This window comes from Parasteatoda tepidariorum, chromosome X1 (assembly GCF_043381705.1).
Source record: "Parasteatoda tepidariorum isolate YZ-2023 chromosome X1, CAS_Ptep_4.0, whole genome shotgun sequence".
Taxonomy (NCBI): domain Eukaryota; kingdom Metazoa; phylum Arthropoda; class Arachnida; order Araneae; family Theridiidae; genus Parasteatoda; species Parasteatoda tepidariorum.
Genome location: NC_092214.1, coordinates 18,194,114 through 18,218,663, shown reverse-complemented (window position 1 = coordinate 18,218,663; position 24,550 = coordinate 18,194,114). Strand labels below are relative to the sequence as shown.

General features: G+C 27.8%; 2 protein-coding genes across 3 annotated transcripts in view; both read left to right on the top strand.

Moving 5' to 3' along the window:
- LOC107455477 (uncharacterized) overlaps nucleotides 1-6,336 on the top strand; it is a 43,887-nt gene extending 37,551 nt beyond the window's left edge. Inside the window, exons 11-12 of the mRNA XM_016073059.4 lie at nucleotides 1,760-2,175; nucleotides 4,741-6,336. Coding sequence (XP_015928545.1) covers nucleotides 1,760-2,175; nucleotides 4,741-5,192 — 868 coding nt within the window. The 3' untranslated portion in view covers nucleotides 5,193-6,336. The remainder of the gene's footprint in view (nucleotides 1-1,759; nucleotides 2,176-4,740) is intronic.
- A 5,840-nt stretch (nucleotides 6,337-12,176) lies between these two features.
- LOC107455467 (calcium-activated chloride channel regulator 1-like) overlaps nucleotides 12,177-24,550 on the top strand; it is a 44,503-nt gene continuing 32,129 nt past the window's right edge. Inside the window, exon 1 of one of the 2 annotated variants that reach the window (XM_043040301.2) lies at nucleotides 12,177-12,637. In XM_043040301.2, the coding sequence (XP_042896235.1) occupies nucleotides 12,470-12,637 (168 nt within the window). In that variant the 5' untranslated portion in view covers nucleotides 12,177-12,469. The remainder of the gene's footprint in view (nucleotides 12,638-24,550) is intronic. The other variant, XM_043040302.2, reaches the window with a different exon arrangement.

Sequence of the window (24,550 nt, the reverse complement as noted above, 5' to 3'; positions counted from 1 at the left end):
ATTATCTGCCAGTCGCAAATTGATAGCTAATTTTTATATTTAAAATGCACACCATGTGCATTTTATTGTATCGTTATTTTTATAAAAATAAATTTGGAATTTTTAAGAAAATTTTACAATACTTTGAAAATTAGTTTATGTCACGCTTTTTTTATCAAAATATTTCTTCATTTTAAAAATGTACAATGTTTTAAGACATGATTCAAAAGAATTGCCTTACATTATTAATAATAACAGATCTTTTTATCGTTAAAAATTTAAATTTTTTAAAGAGTGGCCACATATCTAAAAAAGTGGCACAGTTAAAAATGCTATAACTGGCCAGTAGCAAATTTTCCTAATTATGCCCTATAGATGTCAAAATCGACCATAGTGATTGTTATATATTTGCAACAAACTGCATTACCTGTAGGAAATCAAAATTCAATGCTTTTTCACTGAATTATGGGTTTTTGGTGTGCGTGACTTTAAACTTACACTGTATGAGGGTTGTCCAAATGAAAAATAAACAAGTGTGGCAGCCTCAGAATACAGTAAAGATAGTGGCACAACCATTCAGGGTTATTAAGTACTGTAAATGCACCATACGCTAAGTATGCTTGATTAACCATTTCACATGCTTAAAGTCAATGTAAATGTATGCTTAGAATGTTTTGTCCAGAACAGAAAATGTTTACTGAAGCAATTTTTCGTATAAAAAGACCGTTTCTTTAAGCAGTCAAAGTGCTCCACAAACATAACGAGTCGTAAAACTTCGAATACCACGAATCATAACCAGCAAAACATTCATTGGCGTTTGCTTTCCTTGAGTCTCGGCTTATTCGAAGTTGATATGCGCTGCTTACAATAAAAACACCATTAAAAGTTGTTTATTATTGACAGTGTTCGTCATAAACAGCTACCATTCGAAGATAAACACATGTATTATGTTCACCTTCTGCCACTAAAAATCACCTCACTGTACGTTGTAACTTTACATTCATGTTAAATACACTCGTGTAAGCTGGTTAATTACACGCAATTTGTGGTGCACTCCTCTAACTTTTATTTATAACCCTAAAGGGTGTCGTTGCTATATCACTACAGCATTTCTAATGTTACAACGCATGTTTTCTTTCATTTAGGCCAGGGATGGCGAACCAATGGCACGCGTGCCATTTATGGCACGCAACACAATATCTTGGGCACTCCACCGATCACAATTATTGTTATGCTATGAATTGTTATTACACAAATGTTATTACGCTTATGTAACAATTAAATTAAAATTCACAAAAACAAACAAAGTAATAAAAAATTATTGATAAAAAATTAAAAATTAATACTAAAAAAACAATTAATAACCGTAAAAAACAAGCTAACAATAAATAACTAGAAAAAAAATCAACAGTCCTGCTTAAACTAACATCTTACAACCTAATATAAGTTATTGGTCATCTAATCTGCAACAACAGAAGTCACTCTGATGTTACTTTAAGTTGAATTACGTGTATAACTGAGACATTGCAAAATGTTTTTTTTTCAATGTAAATAAAGAGTTTTGAATTGATAGTATTTAGTATTATTATTTTCCCAATAATCACGATGTCAAATTTATTTGACGGCACGTCTATGACCTCATTAAGCAATTTTTTAGAAAAAATGGCACGTTGGTGTATAAAGGTTCGCCACCCCTGATTTAGGCAATCCTTATACAATCTCATGCAATGAAAAATTATGCTACGAATCAATATCTTTTTTTAATTTTTTCTAATTCAAGGCGAAACAATAAGCCTGAACTTCCCAGCCGATTTCAAGAGCCGCCTCTTCCACCACCTAGACCACCTCCTAGAGCCAAAGAAAATGCTTTTAAGTCAGCCTTCAAGGGATTTTTGAATAGAGATAATCCTGATTCAAGCAAAAGTTCTTGGAAGACTCAAAGTTTACCATCCAATCAAGCTCCTGCTGATGAAACAGAGTCCATGCTAAATTCCAAAAAAGCTTTTTCATACGGCGAATCTCTACCTAGTGGTGAAAATGAAGAATCACCAGCTTTAGTGGAGGTTGAAGTCTTACCACCCCAGCCACCCCATCGTTCCGGACGAAAAGGTGTTATAACCCCTGTTCCAGAAGAATCTGAAAATACAACTGTTGATGATATCGTTATTGAAATGGATGAAGCAGATAGCAATAAAGGTATACTTAAGAAAAAATATTATTTCCAAAACATCTTAAGGTGGAATCAACTGAACTGAATTCAACTAATTGCATAGAAATGCATTAAACTGAACTGATTTCAATTAATAGAACTTTTTTTAATCAAATTTTTTCATTTTGCTATTTTTCTCATTTTTATCTCTAGTGTGTTTATTTATTTTTCATTAAAAGTTAAGTTTTAAATCCTGAGTTTTATCTTTATCTTTGGTGAGAAGTCCACTCTAAAAATAGAACACACAAAATTTCTCGTCAAAAATAAGTGGCGACCCAGATTATATCAAATTTGCAGAATGCGTAAGTAATCGGAATTCTGTATTTCTCGGATTTTCAGATTTGATAAGTTTTATGGCGATTGTCTGCTATCTTGCATCCTGAAAAGAATGATTACTATTGGATTTAGAATTATCTATTTGAGAGGAAATGTATATTTTTTCAACTAATTGCTTTAAGTTCAGTTCAGTTGATTGATCTCAATCTATTGACCATTTTTTTTGAAGGAATACCGTTTTTGAAAAAAGTACAAACTTGGTACATGTATTTTCATGCTATTTTAATTTTGGTGAATTTGAAGATACGTTAGATGCAATCTTAAATTAATTGAAAATAACCAGACCTTCAGAGATAAATTAGTGATTAGCATAATCAGTTTTATAAATAAAAGTAAATCCAATGGACTATAGAAATATAGCAAAAACATTTGGTAACGCAACTGGCTTTTCAAATTAGTCACATGTTGTTAGAACACATAGTGTCACGTTTTTTATACAGGCAACTTTATAAAAAAAGAAACATTTGTTTTTCTTGATCTATTTTTAAATAGTGAGAATGTAAACAAATTTCTTTGTTGGATTATCTTAGTTGGAAATTTTTCGCAAATATATTATTTGTCTTATATTCAATCATATTACAGCAACATTATGAATGCATAACAATTTTTTTTTGAATGGCAGGCACTGAACTTTATTCGTTTCGACTTAGAAGATGCCAGAGGCGTTACTCATTTCGCGTTACCCAGTGGGCACCTGTGAACCAAAGTCACGGAGGCGAGTAGCATTGCTCACGCCACATTGCCACAAACCCGTTCATAGGGTGGGCCACATTCACACATCACACACAATAGACAGCACAAGAGAGAGAAACATCCATGCCCAGAGCGGGATTCGAACCCTCTGCCATTGGCTTCGTAGTCAGGCTCGCTAACCGCTCGGCCACCTGGCCGTGAATGCATATCAAAATACAATAATAACAAGTACATTAAATATCTTAAAAATAGAATATAAAAAAAGCTTAATGTTTTAAAAATATTTTTTTCAATAAACTTCTATTTTGTCAAATGTTTACCTACAGTATTCATACTGCTTTTGAATGCATATATCTTTAATTAATTTCCACATAATAACATTAATAATTTTTAAACGTTATCCACAAGTATGTGTATTTTAGATGCTGGCAAATGGGTAAAAATACTTATTAAAGTAGATAGTAAAAAAGCAACAATATTCGCATACATATATAAACTTTAAAAAGAATATACGAATATACACATTAAAAAAAAGAGAACCTTCTTATGTTATTAAAAAAAAATCTTTTTCATTTGATTTCATAAAGATATACTCTCAGAGGTTAATAAGTGTGCTATTCAAAATATCTCTGTCCTCGTTAATATTTTTTTTCGCTATTTTGAAACTATTTTTATTACAATCGTACAATAAAACTCTTTAATACATAGTGTGCTAGTTTACAATACTTTGTACTCTTCTATCCTGCAGAAGGCTCTCTTCGATTCAGAAATACCACTATAATTTCATATACCGTTGAGGAAAAATCTCAACAGTTTTTTTATTATTGCACAACTGCAGTTTAAAATATAAACTTTAAGGTTTCATCAAATCCGTACATTCTGTAAAAACTAAAAATAGTTATACTACTGGGAAAATTTAAATTAATTAAAAATATTTATACTTTCCTAATGAGTGATTTCATGTCAGGACTGATAGGAGTTATAGTATTGAACAGGTATTTTTACGAACATGAATAAAATTATTTTCATGTATTTACGTACATTTGGTACTAAAATATTCTCGTTTAAGATGCATATTTAAAAATTTTTTTTGATAAATATATGATTTATAAAAATGTGCGATAAATGTGATTCTGCATTAGTCGATTTTAAGTTCATAATTAATCTTTTTAATGATTTTATTTAAAATAAAAATTCGAAATTTATATTGAGTAAGAAAACTTATGAATGAACTCAGATGAGGTCATTCGCTGATCTAGTTTTTAAACAACTTCTCACTGCAGTCTCAGCCATTGACTGCAAATATCTGTCACTTTGAAATGTTCAACGACTGCTTTTTCCTTTTCTATATACCATTTGGAATATTCATTGACCAAAATTAAACGAAATGGGAAAGAACTGTTTAAACTGCCATTTATAATGTTATTTATCTCAAAAGTAGCTTTAGTATGCACTAGACCTTTCATTTCTTGATTTTAACTTAAACAGCAATGTATTTAATTATTACTACTTTCAATTTGTAGACTCTTCTGCAAAGGACAACGTAAGTGATTATGCTGCAGTTGATTATGAGAAAAAAAGACAATCTCGGCTTTTAAAAGAGCAAGATTCATTAGAATCAGCAAGTCCTCTTCCTTTGGACGACAGTGACAAGAAAGAACCTTCTCGTTCTTCAACTCCTGCAAACAATTTAAAGGAAAGCGATGAAGAAGAGGAAGAAGAAGAAGAAAGTGAAGACAGTCAACACACTGAATCTCAAAAGGAAAGAGAAGAACAAGAGAGAAAAGCAAAGGAGGAAGAAGAAAGAAAAGCCAAAGAAGAGGAAGAAAGAAAAGCGAAAGAGGAAGCAGAGCGAAAAGCGAAAGAAGAAGAGGAAAAGAAAGAGGAAGCTCGTTCTCGTAGAAGAAGAACTCGAGATGAACCACCTCCTGTAGTTGAAGAAAGACCTGTTTTACGTAGGGTGCGAAAGTATTAACAATTAAAGTTGAAATTTAATTAAAGGAAAAGACACGTTAAGGAGTTTCCCGTTTGCTCTTAATGATAAAAACATTGCGAAGATTGATACATATTGTATCGTAATTTGTTTTGAAGGGAAAAAATGATTACAACTTTGGCATTCCTTTTGAAGACCATCCCAATCTTTCTAACGATAATGTCTATTGAAATCAGTATAACCATTACAGTGTTGAAAAAATCCATGTTATTTTGTAATTTATAATGTATTAATTTATAATGTACCAATGTAATGTAATTTATAATGTACTAATTTATAATGAGTTGTGTTTTAAACAAAATAGAAATTTGAATACACAACATGTAATATTTCATAATTAAAAGAAGACAAACCTTTATTGTGTTCAAGTACTGAATGATAATAAATATCATTTAAATGCTTGTTTCAAGTTAATTTTTTTTAAATCTTTTCAATATAAAAACGTAATTGAAAACTTCTTTGCAAGCTCACTAGAGATTAATATAAAAAAATTGAGCATTATTTTGATAACCATATTTCATTGATTGAAAACAATATTTAAAAAAACAAATAGTAAAACCAAAAACCCTAAATGAGTATCACATTAGCACGCTTTCATCAGGTGACAAATGTAACACCAAGACACATTAAAATTTTCTACAATTTTACTATTCGAGATTTTAAATGTTTTTGGGCTTTTTCAAGAATTAACTTTTGCAAATTTAACGATTTAGTTAATATTATTTGTATATAAATATAGCCTGCTTTTTTATTACAATATCTCGCTAAAGATTAAAATTGCAATATGAATGCACAACAACTATTCTACTTATCTATATAAACTTTAAATGTCATTCATAAAATTTACTTATGAAAATTTTTTAACAGCTCCATGTTGAATTACAAACTTTTTTTTAAACGTTTTTACACAATAAAAGTCTCATATACAACTAGTAATTTTTATAATTAGATATCACATTTTCCTTATTTCTACAAACATTTGTTTTATAAAAAAATGATGTGGAATTCTACACACGTTATATAAAAGTGTTTTTGAGGCTGATTGCAATTTTTCTGACTTATAAGTATCCATACATATTGTAAAGTCATTGCGATAATTGTGCTTGAAAATAAAATTTATGCTGCACTTGCTTCGTTATTTATTATACACAATTCATACAGATATATTTAAATTGCTTCTATTACAGAAAATTTTTAAAAATACACTCATTGCTGTAAAAATTAGCGCATTTATAACTGCATAGGCATGATTGACAGTCACCCACCGTTGCCTCTATTTGGAGTGGTGTCACTCTCCATGGGATTAGAATGCAACTGGATGGAATCTCAGGTCGTCTTCAGGTATGAATGCAGATTTAATTTGAGCTATGATGACCATCGAGTACGAGTGTGGGGACCCCGTGGTGACTTCTATCCTGCTTACGCTGTACAGCAGCACACCGCTTCTACAGCTGGTGTTTATGACGTGCCATATACCATTCATGATCACACTTAATATTGATCCAAGGTACCATGACAGCCCCAATGGTACGTTTGTGATATCCTTCAGTCAGATGTGTTGCCATTCATGAAAAGAATCTGAGGACCCTCGACATTGCTCAGCACCACACAGCAAATGTGTCACAGTAATGTCTAAGAAGGCCAGGAAACCACCCTTTCCTGGCTTTCTTAGTCCCCACCAGGGACTAATATAGGGGCCTTTATATCTATGGTCCCCACATTTTATCTGGGACCACTTGAGATGGAAAGCCTTCAACTTGGCACCCCCCTCCTAGCCATAACAGTTAGTCAATTTCGCCATGTTTTTGCAGCAACTGTGAAACAAGTTGCCGCAGGACATCATAAGGGACTTGTCTGTCTTAACGCCCGACACATCCTGCATTCGCGCTAGTGGTGACACGCAAGGATACTAAAACCTCCATGCATTTGTAATTTTTTCCTGAAATAAATGATCAATTTGCTTTGGTTTTTTGATCACTTACTTATATCCACGTTGTACTTACGTATGTAAAATTATTTCGTTTCATTCTGACAACTCTCGTTCAATTTTATGACAATGAGCGTAAATATATATTTGCCTAATATTGTCAGTATTCTGATATAATTTGCAAGCTATAATAAAGAGGTTGATAAAAATTATGACTCTCAATTATATACTAATCATTGATAGGGTTTTATAACTTTAAAGTAACTGAAGTTATAAATTTAAGTATTAAATTGTCAGTTTAAAAAATTCCGAAAATTTTAATTTTTGAACTCAGTTTTAAATTGTATGGTATACATCATTTTGAACTATATTATCTTATATGCTTTTTTACATGATGGTTCTTAAATGACAAAATACAAAGTATGAACGAAATGGGTTGAGCAACTTATGAGTTACAAAATTTAAAAAAATAAGTGTTTTTCTCATATTTTAAATTTTTTTATATTTCAACAACTATTTGACCGTTCACCTTTCCTATTTTGTCATATTGTTTAAAATGGTATGAAAAATTTTCATAACTTAAAACTCAAAAATTGATAACATACAATAATAATTTTTTTTTATATTTATTTTTAATTTTTTTTTATATAGAACTGTCTTTGGATAAATAAGTTTTATGAATGTGTGAAAAAGTTTTGATTTTCTTAAGAAGTTCTGGAGATATGGGGAAATACGCGAAAAATGAAATAAACATTAAGGGAGCAAAAACACTTTCTACCACTCTCTTACATAAACTATTTTTTTTAGAATACAACTGCCTCCCCATCTTATTTTGATTTGCAAAAAAACTGAATTTGAAACATTATTCATATAAAAAAAGGCAATTGAGATGAAACATATTAATCTTTATCGAAAAAAATTAAATTTTTTTTTACCTAATCACTAGTTAGCACTAATAGTACTAGCATATAAGAAGAGATCTTTCGAACCATAAAAACTGCAAAATATGATCATTAAAAGAAAGTTTTTCCTAAAGATTGTTTTGGGGAGCAGGTTATAGCGTAAAGAAAGGACCACCTGAATAACTTTTGATTTAATGATCAGATTTTCACACTTTAGGACTCAATCTTAATGGCTCGAGGGGGGGGGGATCTCAAACATTCTAATTAATAAGTGTAAGCGATATTTCAAGTTACGAAATCAGACACAAAAACGTACTTTCTTTGAATAAACATTTTTCCCCCGACGGATTCAGATTTCTGACCTCCAAAATATGGGAGGTAGCCGCAATCTAGGAAATATGGTCTAGTTTAGTCGGGAGTGGGCTCCAAAGGTTGGACCCCTTAATGCTAATTTTACTTTTTGCGTATTTCCCCATATCTCGAGAACTTTTTAAGCGAATTGAAATTTTTTTACACACAATCGTAAAATTCATTTATCCAAAGATAATTCATTGAAAAAAGTAACTTTGAGTAAATATTTATTCTTTTATTTAAGGATGGTCCAAACAGTTTTTAGTTGTAAGGTATAAAAATTTTTTGCATAATGTTAGAGAATGTAATTTTGTATAGCAAAATACAAAATTCGGGCAAAATCGGTAGAATAATTCCTCCGAAATCGAATTTTAAGTATCTGACTTATTTCAAACTCAATTTCGGAGAAACTACTCGACGTTAAACATTTGGAATGAGAAGTTCTGAAGTAAAAAATAATTATTTTAGTCTTTTTTAATGGGTGTATAATTTTAGGTTTTCTTTCCTTTAATATTTATAGAAACACTAACTCTAAAAGAATAATGAATAAATGTTAAAGTATCTAATGATTAAAATAAGATTTTTTAAAATTTTTATTTTTCTAGCAGCAGTTAATTTCTAGCAGCAGTACTTGATGTGTACTTCATTCGCTGGAGTGTAAAAACACTCCGCACAGACATATAAGGATTAACAACAAATAAAAGAAAATTTAAAAGCATTAAAGCATTTGAATTACAAAAGCAATTAGAACAACGAAACATTAAATAGAATATTGCATATAGAAGTATAAACAGAAAATCAGTCAGTTGCCTGCAACTGTTCCCTAGCATTCCACTATCTGTCATAGGTGTTGCCAGTAATTGAGGCAACATCTATGATGCGGCATGGCAGATAAGTTTTAACACCCAAAAAAATACTCATTTTGACCCGATCTACATCATTTAGAACAATGTCAAAAAGATTGAAAAAACTGCTCTGAAGCGACAAATAATTGATTTTTAAAAAATGAAGAGTTGAATTAAAAACACTTAATGATTAAGATAAGATTATTTTGCAAGTGCTAAAATGAACTATATTAATGAAATCTATTTTAATAAAAGTATTATATGTTAAACTGATTAAAAGAGAAGCTCTGAAAGGACAAATAATTTAATTTTTTATTTTATATTTTATTTTATTAGTGACACATTAAAAAATTTATGGAAATTTTTGCGGTTTCCTTTCATTACTATAGACGAGAGAACATCAATTATAAGAAGAAATAAGTGAAAAATGTAGATTAAGAAAAATTTAGAGTTTTTTTAAAAATATAACTAGAAAAAGTGAAAGTTAAAAAAAAAGTTACTTTGCATGCTACTAATGCATTTACAAGAAATAAAAAAACAGCATTATCTTTAATTTAATGTATAAGTAAAGAACTATTTCTTGAATTTAATGCACATTTCATTTAATCATAAATATTCTCATTATTTAATCTTAACATCATTTTTGGTTATCTTTATAAAATTATTGCATTCCAAAAAAAAAAGATGCTTTTTCGAGCATGTTTTGTAACTCTTACAATAGCGTTACTTCTAAATATTTCGATATAATAATGTTTCTCCATTTTTAAGTGAGTTTTTTTCACACATCCGAAATATTTCACAATTTTATTCGGTTTATATAAGAAGACTTTCACAGGAAGGAAATTAGAAGCAGAAAACGTTCCATTAATATCACCAAATATGCAATGAAAGCAACTATTTATTTAAAAGTATTTATTATAAAAGAATTGAATTAAAATTTTCAGCACAACTGAAAAAAATTAGAAAGAATGAAAAATGATGATGATGTTACAAAATTTTCTTTTATAACTAACGATATTTTTACTTAAACTTGAAACTAAACTTGTAAAGCAAAATCTAACGAATGAGAAACTAAACCACTGATATTTTACGTGCTGTTACGTGTAACAAAAATATATATTTGAATCCATCGAAAGAAAAATAATTTTTTTTTTTGGTAAAATACATTTTTGTGTCTGATTTCGTAACTTAGACTATCGTCTATTAATTATCGTATTGATAATCTACCTTTTCAACTATTAAAGCTGCAAGTTAATACGTGCAAATCTGATCATTAGTTCAAAAGTTTTTCAAGAGTACCGTTTCATGAGTTCTGTCATAAAACTTTGAATTTTTAGGCGTAAAAGTTCCATATTCAAAGTTAAAAATTTTAAATTGGGTATTATCTAATTTTGTAAGTTTCCTGTATGTTTGTTAGTAATGTCAAGTACTGTAGTACCATATACAATAGCACGAAATTTTATAAACGTTACATCTCAGGTGACTGGATGCGTTCAGATGTATAAAAAGATAGTAATTAAAAAAATTAAAAAAGTACACAATTTAAAATTTTTAAATTGTGTGTACATTTCTGATTCAAAATTATTTCCTTAACGTGTTTTATAATATATTTTTAATGATATTTCATTTTATAAATAAAATTTTAATAATGTACTCACAGTAAAAATTTGTACAACATTTGAGGAAATTAACTTGTTAACGCGATAACATTAGAAAGAATACTACGCTTGCGATTATGCTATATGCACAGTTAAAAAAAGAATAAAAAGAATAGCAACATGATACATTTTTATCGATAAATTTTCATTATTAGTTTGCATTTTAAAATTTCAAATTATTTTTGTTCTGAAATAGGTGTTTCATAATAAGTTTTTGTTCAGAATAGTAAGTTTTCAAGCAAGTGTCTGTTTTTAAAGTCTAATCTAATCTTCTTTTGCCCTCTTTTGAATATCAAGTTCAGCTTTTGTTTATTTATTTGGAAAAGGAAGAGTACGTAGAAACATTTAATTAGAACGAGCTCAGACTTAAAGATATGAAACAAGTAACTTAGAAACCTAATTGCAAAGTTACAAATTTCAGAAAGAAGCGTGAGCATTTTTTAAATTTGCATGTTTACAATTATGTCTCTTAAAAATTTATAAATTTATAAATATTCAAAACATTAAAAAATATAAAATTTCCGATTTCGAATTTTACAACTGTTGGAAAAAATGTTGTTTCAGCCAACCTTTGAATCATTAACTGTCGAATCATCGAAATTGAATCATTAACAGAGAATTTGACCTTGAATATTTATAAAAACTGTTAAAAAAATATTTGATAAGGGATGGAAAATTTTGTTGAGAATTTTTATAAAAAAATTTGCTCTGCGAAGTACAGTTAAAAAAATGTATTTTAAAATGTGTTGGGAAATTTAAGAAATACCATAGATACTTTGTTAGTTTGTTGCATAAACCTTTCATTTACAAGATGTAATTAAGGAATATTAAAGCTCTCTCCATATTCTAAATTTTATTTCGAAAAAAAGTACTTCCCTGCTGCTCAGAATAAATGTAATAATTCTAAATCAACGCTTGGAAAATAAAAAGTTAAATAATAATAAAAAGTAGGTAATATTTGGCATTATGTATAAAACGATATGTTTCGCTTCCTGTATGTTTCGCTTTAAAATAAATAAGAGCAAAAAATTTGCCATAATTGCACTTTTCTTTGATAAGAGCTCTTTTTGACAGAACACAATCGCATTATTATTTCTTTAATTTGATTTGTTAAAGAACATTCGTCTTTTTCATTACGAATCCTTGTTCCAGGGATTTGAGATAAAAATCTTTAAAAAAAAAGAAAAAAAAAGTCAAACAAAAGCTTTATTTTCATATTATTCTTTCTTAGAATATCTGTGGGAAGGAAAACTTATTTCCGTGCATCGTTATCGGTGTAGGAAGAAGGCATGTTGAAATCGAAACCACACGAAGTTAAAAAAGAGTAGAACTGTTTTCTTGTGAGAGAGGGAACACAAATTTTAATGTTTCAGAACTTCTGTGGACAAGACTCTCTCAAGTTGAGTAAAAGAAAAACATCTTTTTGCAGATAGCGTAAACGAGACTAAAAACATTAGAGAAGAACTGGGGTGCTTTTGGCGAATCTCCAACTGAATCTCTTCTCTAGTTCTTCACTTAAAACAACTTGATAGACTAGTTGAAAGAGCGGCATGTAACGTCTTATCTTTAATTACTCATGGATCGCCAAACGTATAGCGCGAAAATTGTTTTTCTCTTGACTTGCGCATGTCTGCACTTGTGTTTTAGCTCTGTTATTAATATTGAAGATAATGGTTATAAAGGCATTGTTGTTGCAATTCACAAAAATGTTCCAGAGGATGAAGAGTTGATAGAAAATATAAAGGTAAATTTCATATTTAATTATTTATTATAATATTCCTACGCCTTTTTAACAAATTAAATTTCGTCATTTTTAATTATTTAGATCCAAATATAAACAAATAATTATTCTAATAATATGGAAATTTACATTTACTTTGAGATCACGTAATTTTATCTATTCAATCAAAAAGTTCTAAATACTTATGGATTAAAATGTTTTTGGATTAAAATTCATAAGTTTGGATTTTAATCCAAAATTATTTTTATTTTTCAAAATTATATCAATAGTGTAAAATTGTTTTGAAATCCTATTTTCCAATAAATTCCTTTATTCATAATAAGTATTTGCATTCAAGTATTGCATTCAAGTATTGACAAATTATAAATAACACTTAAATAATATATAATAATAGTCAAAAAGTCAAACTGGTTGATTATGGTTTGATGTATATCAAAACGATTATGGATTATAACTAACTTATGTTTTTAAATTGTTTAACTTCATCACAATTAAATTTAAACATGAAAATATGACAGGTTTGTAAATCTTTGTATCACGCACAGTAGGTTGCAGTTAAAATAAAGAATACGAAATTTTAAAGTAATTTTTTAAGCAATTATCTTGTTTCCGTCTCTTAATAAGTATTTCTGAAAATAACTTGTTTCTTTCAGAAAATATTTGAACTTAAATTATCATATTTTAAAAATGCACATTTAAAACATTATGTTTTCACTGACATTAAAAACAAAAACGTATTGAATATGAATTATGTGAAAACAATTAGCAAGTTTTTGAATGAATTAAGCCAAATTAAAGGACTTTGAGATAAAATTTTTAAATTTATTTTTAAAAAGGACGGTAATTCGGAATTGTTTGAAGTATTTTAAAACTTCTTACAAAAATACTTCACGAATAAAAGTAATATTTTTAGAAAGTAATAATATTTTTAAAATTAATATTTTTATTTTTGAGATAACTTAAAACAATATGCCTTATTAACAAATATCTATAATTATTAAGCCATACAATAATTTTTAAAGTCATACATCATCTTTAAATTTAGATACAAACCTAAATTTTCACTAATTGAAACACAACTAATAGCATAATTTTTTAACTGTAAAGAAAAGTTTTAAAACATGTAATTTTAGAATTGAAATTAAAAAAGCTAAAATTCATTAGTTTTGGCTCAAGTTTTTGAGAAATTGATGCTGAATTTTTATTATAAAAAAGGCACATCACTATGAAAATTAAATCTGAGTAAAATCTTTTAACAATTTCTCTCAACATTTTTGCAATCATAAAACGGACCTTGATGCTTTTGATTTCTTCTTCAACACGGTAATAATTCATCAAATTTTCTTGACATTTTTGCTCTTTCTTATCATAAATATTAGTTTATGACACTTGCAGATGCTTTATATGATTTTAATCAACATTCTCAAAATATATATTAAAGTTGGTGACTACAGTCTATTTCAAACAAAATTAATGTCATTTGGCGTCACTTGCGATTTGTTTACAGTTAAAAAGCAAATTTTTACATACATACTTAATGTACAAGCGCAGATTATCAAAAATCATTATAAATAATTAAAAAGTCACTTCACTGCTATAAAAAATCAGATAAAATTTTTTAATTATTTTTAAATTTCTAATTAGTTATTAAAATGTACAGCAAAATTGGATGGCCTTCACAAAGGTGAATTATAGGTCTTCGGCATTATTTTCCAAATGATTTCAACTCAGATTGCAAAGTTTTAGTAATTTTTAACGCAAATTTTTTATTACATAAAAAATTTATTAATTTATTTTTGATTTTTTTTTCTAAATGAGATATGCAAACAGTTTTCAGTAAGCAATTAAAAATGAATTTTCGCAACCGTATTAACTTCTATTATTAGAAAGAAAACTTTAATGAAACTATGTTTACTAAAGATTATTCATAGTTTTATTACACTGTAAAAACTGCTGTGTAATATCTATCCAAATATGACGTTGAACAACACAAAAAATTGTGTGAAAGAAATCTTCATCCCTGGTTAACACCAAATCGCACGTTCATATACAATTTAGAGGATATATATTAAATTTAAACAATTAAAAATTAATAATCTTACACCAAATTCTCATACTTTCCCCTATACGAGAATTATTTTCACTTCTAAAAGCACCAATGTTGGCGCACTTTGAGTTTCCAAAGTTCAAGAAATGTGAAGTATATATCATGAGTAGTTTGTTTACAATCTAGTAAGAGGTGGCGTGAGTTTATTGTTATTTTCAACACTGTTATTCCTCAAAAGAAACACAAATTTCAGTTGTAAAATAAGGATAATTATATTTTAATCTTTAAATCTCTGAGAACTGTATATTTTATAATGTATAATTTCTTTCGCTCAGTTAAACATAGTTTGAATCCATCCTAAGATTCTCTCCGTTCTAAGATGTTTGATTTACAAACTAATTTTGTTTGAACAGCATATACATATATGTATTCTACATATATGTATATGTTGTATGTACATATATGTACATACAACATATACATATATGTATTCTAATTAAAAGATTCTAATTTTATATTGTATTGTAAAAATAACTTAACTTATTCTTGTGTGTACCGTATCTTACTGTAATTATAAATTTTAGAGTTATTAGGTTACAAAAAGGGTCTAATTTACATCAAGTAGCGTAAAAGAACATTGGTGTAGTGAAATTCTAGATCCAAAAGTTATATATGGCGTTTCACTACACCAATTCAGTGCAATGTACTTGCAACTATTTTTAGTGTTGAGATACACTAACATTACACATTTACATTGTACTTAACAAATTGTTTTTTTTAATTAATTGAAAAATAGGAAACAAAACTCTCTATTTAAACAGCTAGTTTCCATATATTCTATATTTCACTTATTACACTTTAAAAATGACAAAAAGAGTGTATGATGAAAAATTAGTTTATATTTTCTGAAATGTGAATACTTTATAACATCTTTTCTTTTTTTAACAATAACACCACGAAAATTAAGAAAAGGTTTAGTTATAGAAATAATTAAAACAATTTTAATGTATAAATTTTTTCTTTGAGTCTACAACGTAATTAATTTTCGTGGTTCTTAACATTTAAAATGGTGGTAACTACTTTGCATCAAAAGTGCTGTTCTGAAACACCAGTAATGTTCCTTTACACTACTTGGTGTAAAGCATCAAGCACTTTGGTGACTCCACATTTTGGTATTTGTAACACTAATATTTCTAGTTCCAGTAATACTAAATACGCATAAGAAAATAAGTTAAGTTATTTTTACGATACACTATAAAGTAAGAATCATTAATTAAAGGTGCATATATACACTAATTCACTAAACGAAATTAGCTTGTAAATTAAATATATGCGCAGCACAGAGAGAATATTAAGATGTATTAGAAGTAGGATTAGCTGAGCATAAAAGGATAGAATTTATACATTATGATTTTTTTTAAATACAGTTCAAACAGATTTCAAAAAATAAAATATAAATAAGATTATTACACAACTAAAACATATTATACATGTTTTAAGGACGAACTTTTTTTTCCGTAGATACATAGCAGAATGAAAGAGAACAAAAACTCACACCAATTCGTATTCCATTTGTAAACAACAATATACTGACGATATCCAAAATGTCCCAAAATTGGTGTTTTCGGAAGCTTGAGATTTATTTACATCCTTTGAAAACTCAATTTGGTTTTTATTTGAAGTATCTAAAAACTCAATTTGGTGTTTATTTGAAGTAAAGTGTATCTTCACACAATTTTCTAGGTTGTTCACTATTAAATTTAGAGAGATATTATACCACAGTTTTTGCAATATACTTTCAAAATTATATTTTACTAGATATTCTTTTACTACTCATTTGGTAGAAACTCAATGATTCCTTTCAAATGATTTCACAAAACCACACACATAATTTTTTTTTCATAACAAAATCTATTTCACACCTTAATTCTTAATCTCAATATACAAGCGTTTAAAAATTTGGATAAATTTTTGAGTCTCGCTTGAAATGTCTCTCTCGTTAATTCGTTCAAAATAATTTCTTTGAAGAGAGATTCATTTAATATCATTCAAATCAGTATAAATGAAATCAATTTATTTATTTAAATCAATATAGGTAAAATATTGATCACAATTCATGTTCTCTTTCTCTGATTAGAGGGTAAATTAAAACTGTAAGTTTATTGAAAAAAAAAATGTCAAACATTTTTATATATATTCTAGCTATTTACCTTCAATTTAGATATTTTGCGTCATGTTTTTCTATAAATATTTGCCTTCAGTGCACGAAACAGTTAAATAAAAATTACTTTATACATTTTAAAACCTTTTTGAAAAATGCATAGCATACTAATTCTTTTTTTCGAAAGTCTCAAAACTTTCTCTCAAAGTTTAAACGCTATTGCTTCTGTCGTATTTGGTGCTAAAAAAATTCTTTTATCATGAAAACAAATACTTTTTAAGCACAGCATTAAAGATTGGTCTCAAAAGAGCGTATCCCCATTAATGCTTCATTTTCCTTTCTTGTCTGGAAAAAAATGTTTTTTAGCTTAGCTTTCAAGAACATAAAAGTTGAATTTTTATAGATGGTATTATATGTCTTATTATGTCATCGTATTATATCATCATACTTTTAAGGAAACAATAATACTATATTTCTTAACTTAAAGAGTATAAATTCTATGAAACAAACTATGTTTACTCAAAAAACAAGCTCATTTCAGGCTATATATATTCAGCTCCCAGAAACTTATTTAGAAGCCATTTCTCTTTCAGTCCAAAATTTTGTTTTTTTTTAACATCAGCATGGCTGATTAATAAGAAAACAGTATTTAATTTAATATGGCTTAGAATAAAATTGCACGATTAGAATGAAATTGAGTTTCATAAGTACTTCTAAGATGTAATGAATACTAATTACTTATAAGTACTAATATAAGTACCTAATAAGTACTACTTGAAATTAATAAGTAGAAAATAAATAAGTATAATAATCCTGATAAAACTAATAGTCCGTTTCGAATTCCTTAATCTACTTTCGAAATTTTACAACATTACGAACTGTATAGTGAATTAAAAATTAAATTTAATAAAATATATATTTATGTATCCTAATAAAAATAAAAATATCATGATTGAATTTAGCCTAATTTTTTTTAATTAAAAATTAGAATAGATTTTCACGTAATAAAAATTAATTAATTGCAATGAAAATCCTCATAAAACTAATAATCATTTTGAGGAGAAACGAAAATCCATTTTCAATTTATCTAACATTTTCCAATGACAACAGCTACTCCCCCAATTTCAAATATAAGTTCATTTTATTTTATTTGTCTTAGAATAAAGTTAAATGCATCATAGTTTGATATAAAATATTTAAAAATAATAAATATTATAATACATTTAAGTACAATAAATAATAATGAATAAATATAAGAGATCTTATAAAAATAGTCAACTTTTTTAGATGAGAATTTATGAAGTAATGATGTTATTCACGTTTTCCGATCTTTTTCTCACTAGTTAATGACTATTTAACCTTGAATATTAAGTGCTAAAAAGTGTACTGAAGAATATTGTTATCTAGTGAAATTTATGATACTTTTCCACTTTAACTCAATAGAATTAAGCTGTTAAAATTCAGTTCACACCTTCGAAAATGGATACATCTCTTTTAAGATAACTACAGATTAAAATGTTATAGCAATAAATTCTAATAGCTTTTGTCAATTATTTCGTTAATCTGAATTATCCTTCCTCAAACTTAATATTAAATAATTGCCTTAACTTAAATGTTAAAAATCAACCCCTTTCACCGTTAATTAATTTATTAGTTACATGTGTGCATTATTTACAGTATCGTTAGAATCGATTTTGAGATTTAAATAAGTACTAAAAGGGTAGAAATAATTTAAACTATTTTGGGTTGTGTTTCAGTTGTTGTTGTTGTAGGCCATTAAGGCGATTGGTGTGATAGTTCTTATTTTCCAGTGGCGGCAGTCTATGGCCAAGAATTCGACTTCTGCTACCCCCCTAATTCTCACCCGTTTATAAGGCGGACCCATTCATGCATCCATTCATTCATCCACAGATATTTATTTTGACCATAACCAGAGAACGATAAATCTCATCAGTACCCCCAGAGGTATTGATTTGTTATGGGAACATGGAGGACTTTGTGACTCGACAAATTTAACGTGTACCACTCACCATTTACTACACAGGGAGTCTCCGGTGGACTGGATTCGAGCTCCCGTTCTCACGAATATGAGTCCGGCGCCCTGCCAATCTGGTTATCCCGGCCCAATATGTTTGAGTAAAGTGTATAATATTTAGTAAGAAGAAGTTATCTACATTTTGAATGTCCATACTCATTATAAGTTTTTGAAATTCTGCACTTTAAACAAAAACACTATTTTTTTAATATCCATTATTTTTATTTTCTTTTAATTTTTGATACATTATTTTATTTATATGATGGCCTTTTAGCTCTCCTTTAATACTTGCATTGTAGCGTACGCATAAAGCAAAATTGATAAGATCAAACCATTCAAAGAAGCATTCGAAATTCATATTTGATAAAAAGAAAACCTTTACGAAACAAAGATGTATGGATTATTGCTTTCTTTAAGGAAAAAAAAAGACAAAGGTGTGAAGACAATAAGTTTGTTTTTCTTAGAGGAGAAATTTTTTGCTCTGGAACCATCCTAAACCCCTTAAAATATTCGATTGGGATCAATATAGGATCAAAATAATATGGCATAAAATCGGTAGCTTCATCAATAATTGTTTCAGAAAGTATTTTTTTTTTTTTTTTTTTTTTTTTTTTTTTTTTTGTAAGTGAGGGAGACTTTCGATGATTTTGTATAATTAGAAATTTGAAATTTGGGTCACTAAAAAAATTTTTTTTTGCGAAAAGTATTTTTGTCCGGAAAAATTTGCGGAATGTTATCGCTCTAAGCAAGATTGTGCGAACTGTAAACATTATCCAATATAGACCAATAGATGAATGGAACGTTTTCCTGGTACAAGTGGGCGAATTTGCTTTCACCAAGATATTTTGATGTCATTCTAAATATTTATTTAGTTAGGTGAATTTTGACAACATGAAAGTGACTTTTGACACTTGCCAAATTCTTCACCTCGCTGTATACGAAGGATTACATTGGATTAAAATTGGAAACTGTATGGCTTTGAATGATCAATTTGCGAGAGTTACATACATAGTTAGTATAAGAATGAGTTTGAAAAAAAACTGTATGCATTGCTTACACTAGTTTGAGAAAAGATTTAAGCTTGAAAACAATTCTTAAAATGGGAATCATGCCAATTTATTTGCTATAACGATTTCATACATAATGCTGTTACTGTTACTGTAAGTAAAATGAAAATACTTTTAATCGTGCCTCGGAATTCACAGTTTAAAACTTAATGAGAATTTATGGTAAATACTGTATATAACTTATGATTTAATCAAAACTGTTTATTAAAAATGTTTAATCAAATATTTTAGAGCATATAACTCATCTGAGTTACTAAATTCAAATTATTTTTCGGTTTAATTTATTTTGATTAGGTATATTTTGAAGATTATTCCAATTTTCGTACATTTAATTAGTGCTACTTAAAATAGTTTCAAAAATACATTCAAAAGTTGAAATTAATTTAATTACACAAGTTTTTGTAAAAATCATTTGTTCAAACTAGTTCTTACTGTTGAAATAAAAACTTAGTTATTGTGAGAAATTAAGTTTAATTAAAAATTTGATGCTTCTAAGCACTAAATATTTTCCATTAATAAAATTTATATGTTTATTTATTATATAACTCTCAACTCTCGTTTCTTTTTGTAAACGTATGTTTTTTTATGTACAATCTTCCAAACTTCGATTCTACGATGCATGAAGTAGTGAATAAGTTTTGCTATTCATATATACTACAGTTTGAAAAAAAAACATGCCTTTGTATTATTAATATATATTAAGTGTTGTCATTTTATACAGGATGTTAGGAAATGAGCAGTCTCAATAGATATTTTTAGAATCCTTCTCAAAATCGAAATAAAAAAAGGAGTGGACACATTAGAAGTTAATAATTAATATTAAAGTTATGAAAAGAAAATTAAAACACTATCGAAATCCAGCGAATTACTACTGAGGTAGGCGGGACTTCAAACATATAAGCTTGGATGATTGCCGGAGAAAACAGAGTAAAGGTGAAAAATGATTAATAGAAACACCTTCAAGTTTTAAGAGGCAATCAACTTGATTTTGTTGCTTTTCATTCAACCTTTTTCCCAAATAATTCGACGAATTTCAATGATAGGTTTTTTCGTTCCTTTGTGTGTACTTTTTTTACTTCAGGTTCGACAAGGATTCTAAATATATACTATGCTGGAGAGGTCATTACTGAATAGATTGTATAGTTATGGAGCAGTAAAGATTTTCATTCGCGTTTGATACATCCTGATATTAAATATTCTATAAATGTTCCTTCGCCTTTTTTGCGTACACACGAAGCATCCAAATGAGAACAGAGTATAATTTGTATTATACGTATGAATAAAGCGAAACATCGTGAATGAAGTGAAATATCGTGAATAAATCCTTTAACAAACTTTTATTTGAGCTTCCTTTGTATTTTTTAAAATTATTTTTGCTTTATTCATAGACAAAGTATTAAATTGATTTTTTACCCCTTTTTTCTTTTGATTAAGCCACAAGCTAGACTCTTAAAACGTGCTGATACAAATATAATTAAAATACTAAATAAAAATTATAAACTATATATCTATCAGATTTAAGTTCTTCTGACATTTTACATTTCCTAAAGTTGAATACTTTCGACAAATTATAATATCATTTAACTTTTACATTGTAAAGATATTATCTATGTACTATCTCTTATGCTAATAAATTGCACTTAATATTTTTTTTCTCTTGAAAATAACTCAGTCTTAATGTAAAAAAATCCTAATTGAAGGGAAAAAAATCTTTGGAAATGCATTCATTAAAGATAGTATAATTACACAATATTATTCATTATGTTAATGTATTAGAAATGTATATCAGACATTTGATACTCTTTGAATTATGGCTTGCATTTATTTTTGCATAATGATTCTTACGACATTTTGTATTATTTCAAGAAAGAGTTGTGTTTCTGTTCTCAAAAAAAGAAGGGAAATGATTATGTCCTCTTCCTATTAAGGATGTAACTGATACCGCAGGATCTCAGACAAAAGATAAAACCTTGAGAGAAACTTCGAGAAACTATTTTCTGAATGTTCAATGAAATAAAAGGCGAATATTCATTTTCTTATCTCGTTAAACAAATCATTATATTAAAAACTGTTCAATGATAGATAATCATTAAAAGATATCAATAAAAGAAAGATATCAATGAAAAAGTGCATAAAGTTTATATAACTGAATTACAAAAAAATTATATAAAAGAACTTTTTTAGTTTTTACATAGAGGTAATCTGAGGTATCACTTGTTATTAACATTATAAAATATTGATTTTTTTTCCATGGCTCTTCTGCTATCGTCACATGAAATAAAACTTTTTAAGCTATAACTATTGTGAGTTTGTAACCAATATTTATAACTGCTTGTGTTTGCCTATATTTAGCTCTCTGCTCTAATTATGAAAATTAAAAATTTTGCTAATTACTTAAATTGAAATTTGAGAGAAAGATTTTTCGGAGTATATAAAAATGAAAACAATAACTGGAAAAGGAGATTTAACTTTGAACTGTACAAGATTTATAAATAACCTGATATTATAAAATACACAAAATTAAATAGAATGCATTGGGTGGCCCACGTGATTCGAATGAGTGATGACAAAACAGTTAAAAAGATATTGCTTTTTAGACCAGCTCGAACAAAAAAGAGGGGAAGGCCGCGGTTGAGATGGGCTGACTCGGTGGAGTCCAATTTTTTTACAATTAAACAAAAGTAATGGAGATCAAAGAAAAATCGGAAGTCGTTATGGGAAAGTCTTCAGAGGAAGGCATTGGCCCTCACTGGGCTGTCTGGTCAACTATGATGATGATGATGCAAATTATGAAAGTGGCGTAAATGTCAAACCACAGTTCATTCAATGAATTTGCTTGTAACAATTACTTGTTTGAAATGAATATATAATTTTGAACTTCATTTTGAAAATAATTTTGGTGCTCCTTAGAAACAAAGAGAGTTTTAGGAAATTTAAGTATGTATTTTTTACAGTATAAAAATGCGCTTATTGTTCGCATTATTAAATTTCAAACTTTTTAGCTTAGGGGAACTAAACTTGATTTGAAGCATTTTATTTTAAAATTGGCTAAATCCACGGAAATGTTTGAAGAAACGTAAAAAATATCCATCTTCCAAACACTGACAAGCCTATTTTATCTAGTAAATAGCAAATGTCTCTAATCTAGTTAGGAAAAGCTTTTTCTTTTTAAAAAAATAAGCTGATCTTTTTTTAAAACGAAGTCACTCATTTATAAAGTTCCACCAAAGAATTATCTTCTCAAATATGTCAGGAGTTGACAAATAGGCTTCATTTATCTGATAAAGTCAGTCATACTCGCACAACCCTTTAAAAGCGAGGGCATAAAGCAAATGGTTAAAAAAAATTAGATTATTCTTGGCTGCTTGATAAATCTTAAATATAATTCGTCAAAAGGAAAAAAAAGATATGTGGGAAATTATGGTTCAGACTGAAAACAGAAATATAAAAATCCAAAAACAGTGCATGAGAAAATCTACAATTTATACATTAACTAATGAGTTAACTAAAGAATAAAACAGCAATTTTTTATAATTGCTTTTCAAGATTGCATTTTCACGGAATTTTTAATCCTACCGTGGAATAAAAAAATTACAATTAAGAATGGAATCTTTTTCATTTAGCGTTAAAGAACAAGCAAAATAAATGTCTTAATTAAACTGCTTAAATTATCTCAACAGTCTTGGTTTTCTTGATTGTTTTAAAAAGCTTTTAAACCTCAAAGTTAGTTTTAATAATACTATATAAATAATACAAAAAAATTATTTATTACACTAAAATATTTTGCACAAAAGCGAAATCATTATATTTTATTTGCTTTGCTTTGGATCACATTTTGCCTTTATCTTTTTCAAAGGAATAGTCAATTTAATCTTTCTAGTCAATTCAATTAAAATAGTTAATTCAATTTAGATTTCTTATTCAGCAATAGTCATTAGTTAAAAAGATTATCAGTATTAATAGTTATAATAGATTATTAGTATGAGTTTAGAAGAAAATTAAACTTTCTTTTACAGAAAAATTCCAATGATCAATTTATAAAATTAATAATAAATCTCTTAGATCGAAATAACGCAGCACAAAAATAATGAATTGGAGCAATTCTTGTTATAAAAAAATGTAAAATAATAATATTAGAAGCATAATTTGCAATAAAAAAGAAATAAAATAAGAGGGTATTTCTTATCAAAGAATTAGGTTATGCAGTTAAGTACAATACCATTAGTGATAATAGACTTTTTTTTAATTTCATTTGATCTTATAAATCATGGTTCCAATAATTTTCATTTTTATCATTGCTTTTTAGTGAATTACTACATTCTCACCGATCTAAATTAACTTTGTTACTTTCTAAGTACCAAGAAATACTCATAAATTAAAATTAATTTCAAAAAATGTAAAGTGGGTCATAATTAACATAACTAACAAAGAGTCTTTTTTTCGTCAATAAATTATAGAATTAACATTAAAAAATTTAAATGAAAAAAAAAATTGCTATGCGCGAATGATATTTCGAATGGGTATCCTCAAGCTCGAATCCCTTAGATGAAAAGTCGATCCGTATACTGTTCTCAACTCACACCGACCACAATGCTAATGTAAAAAA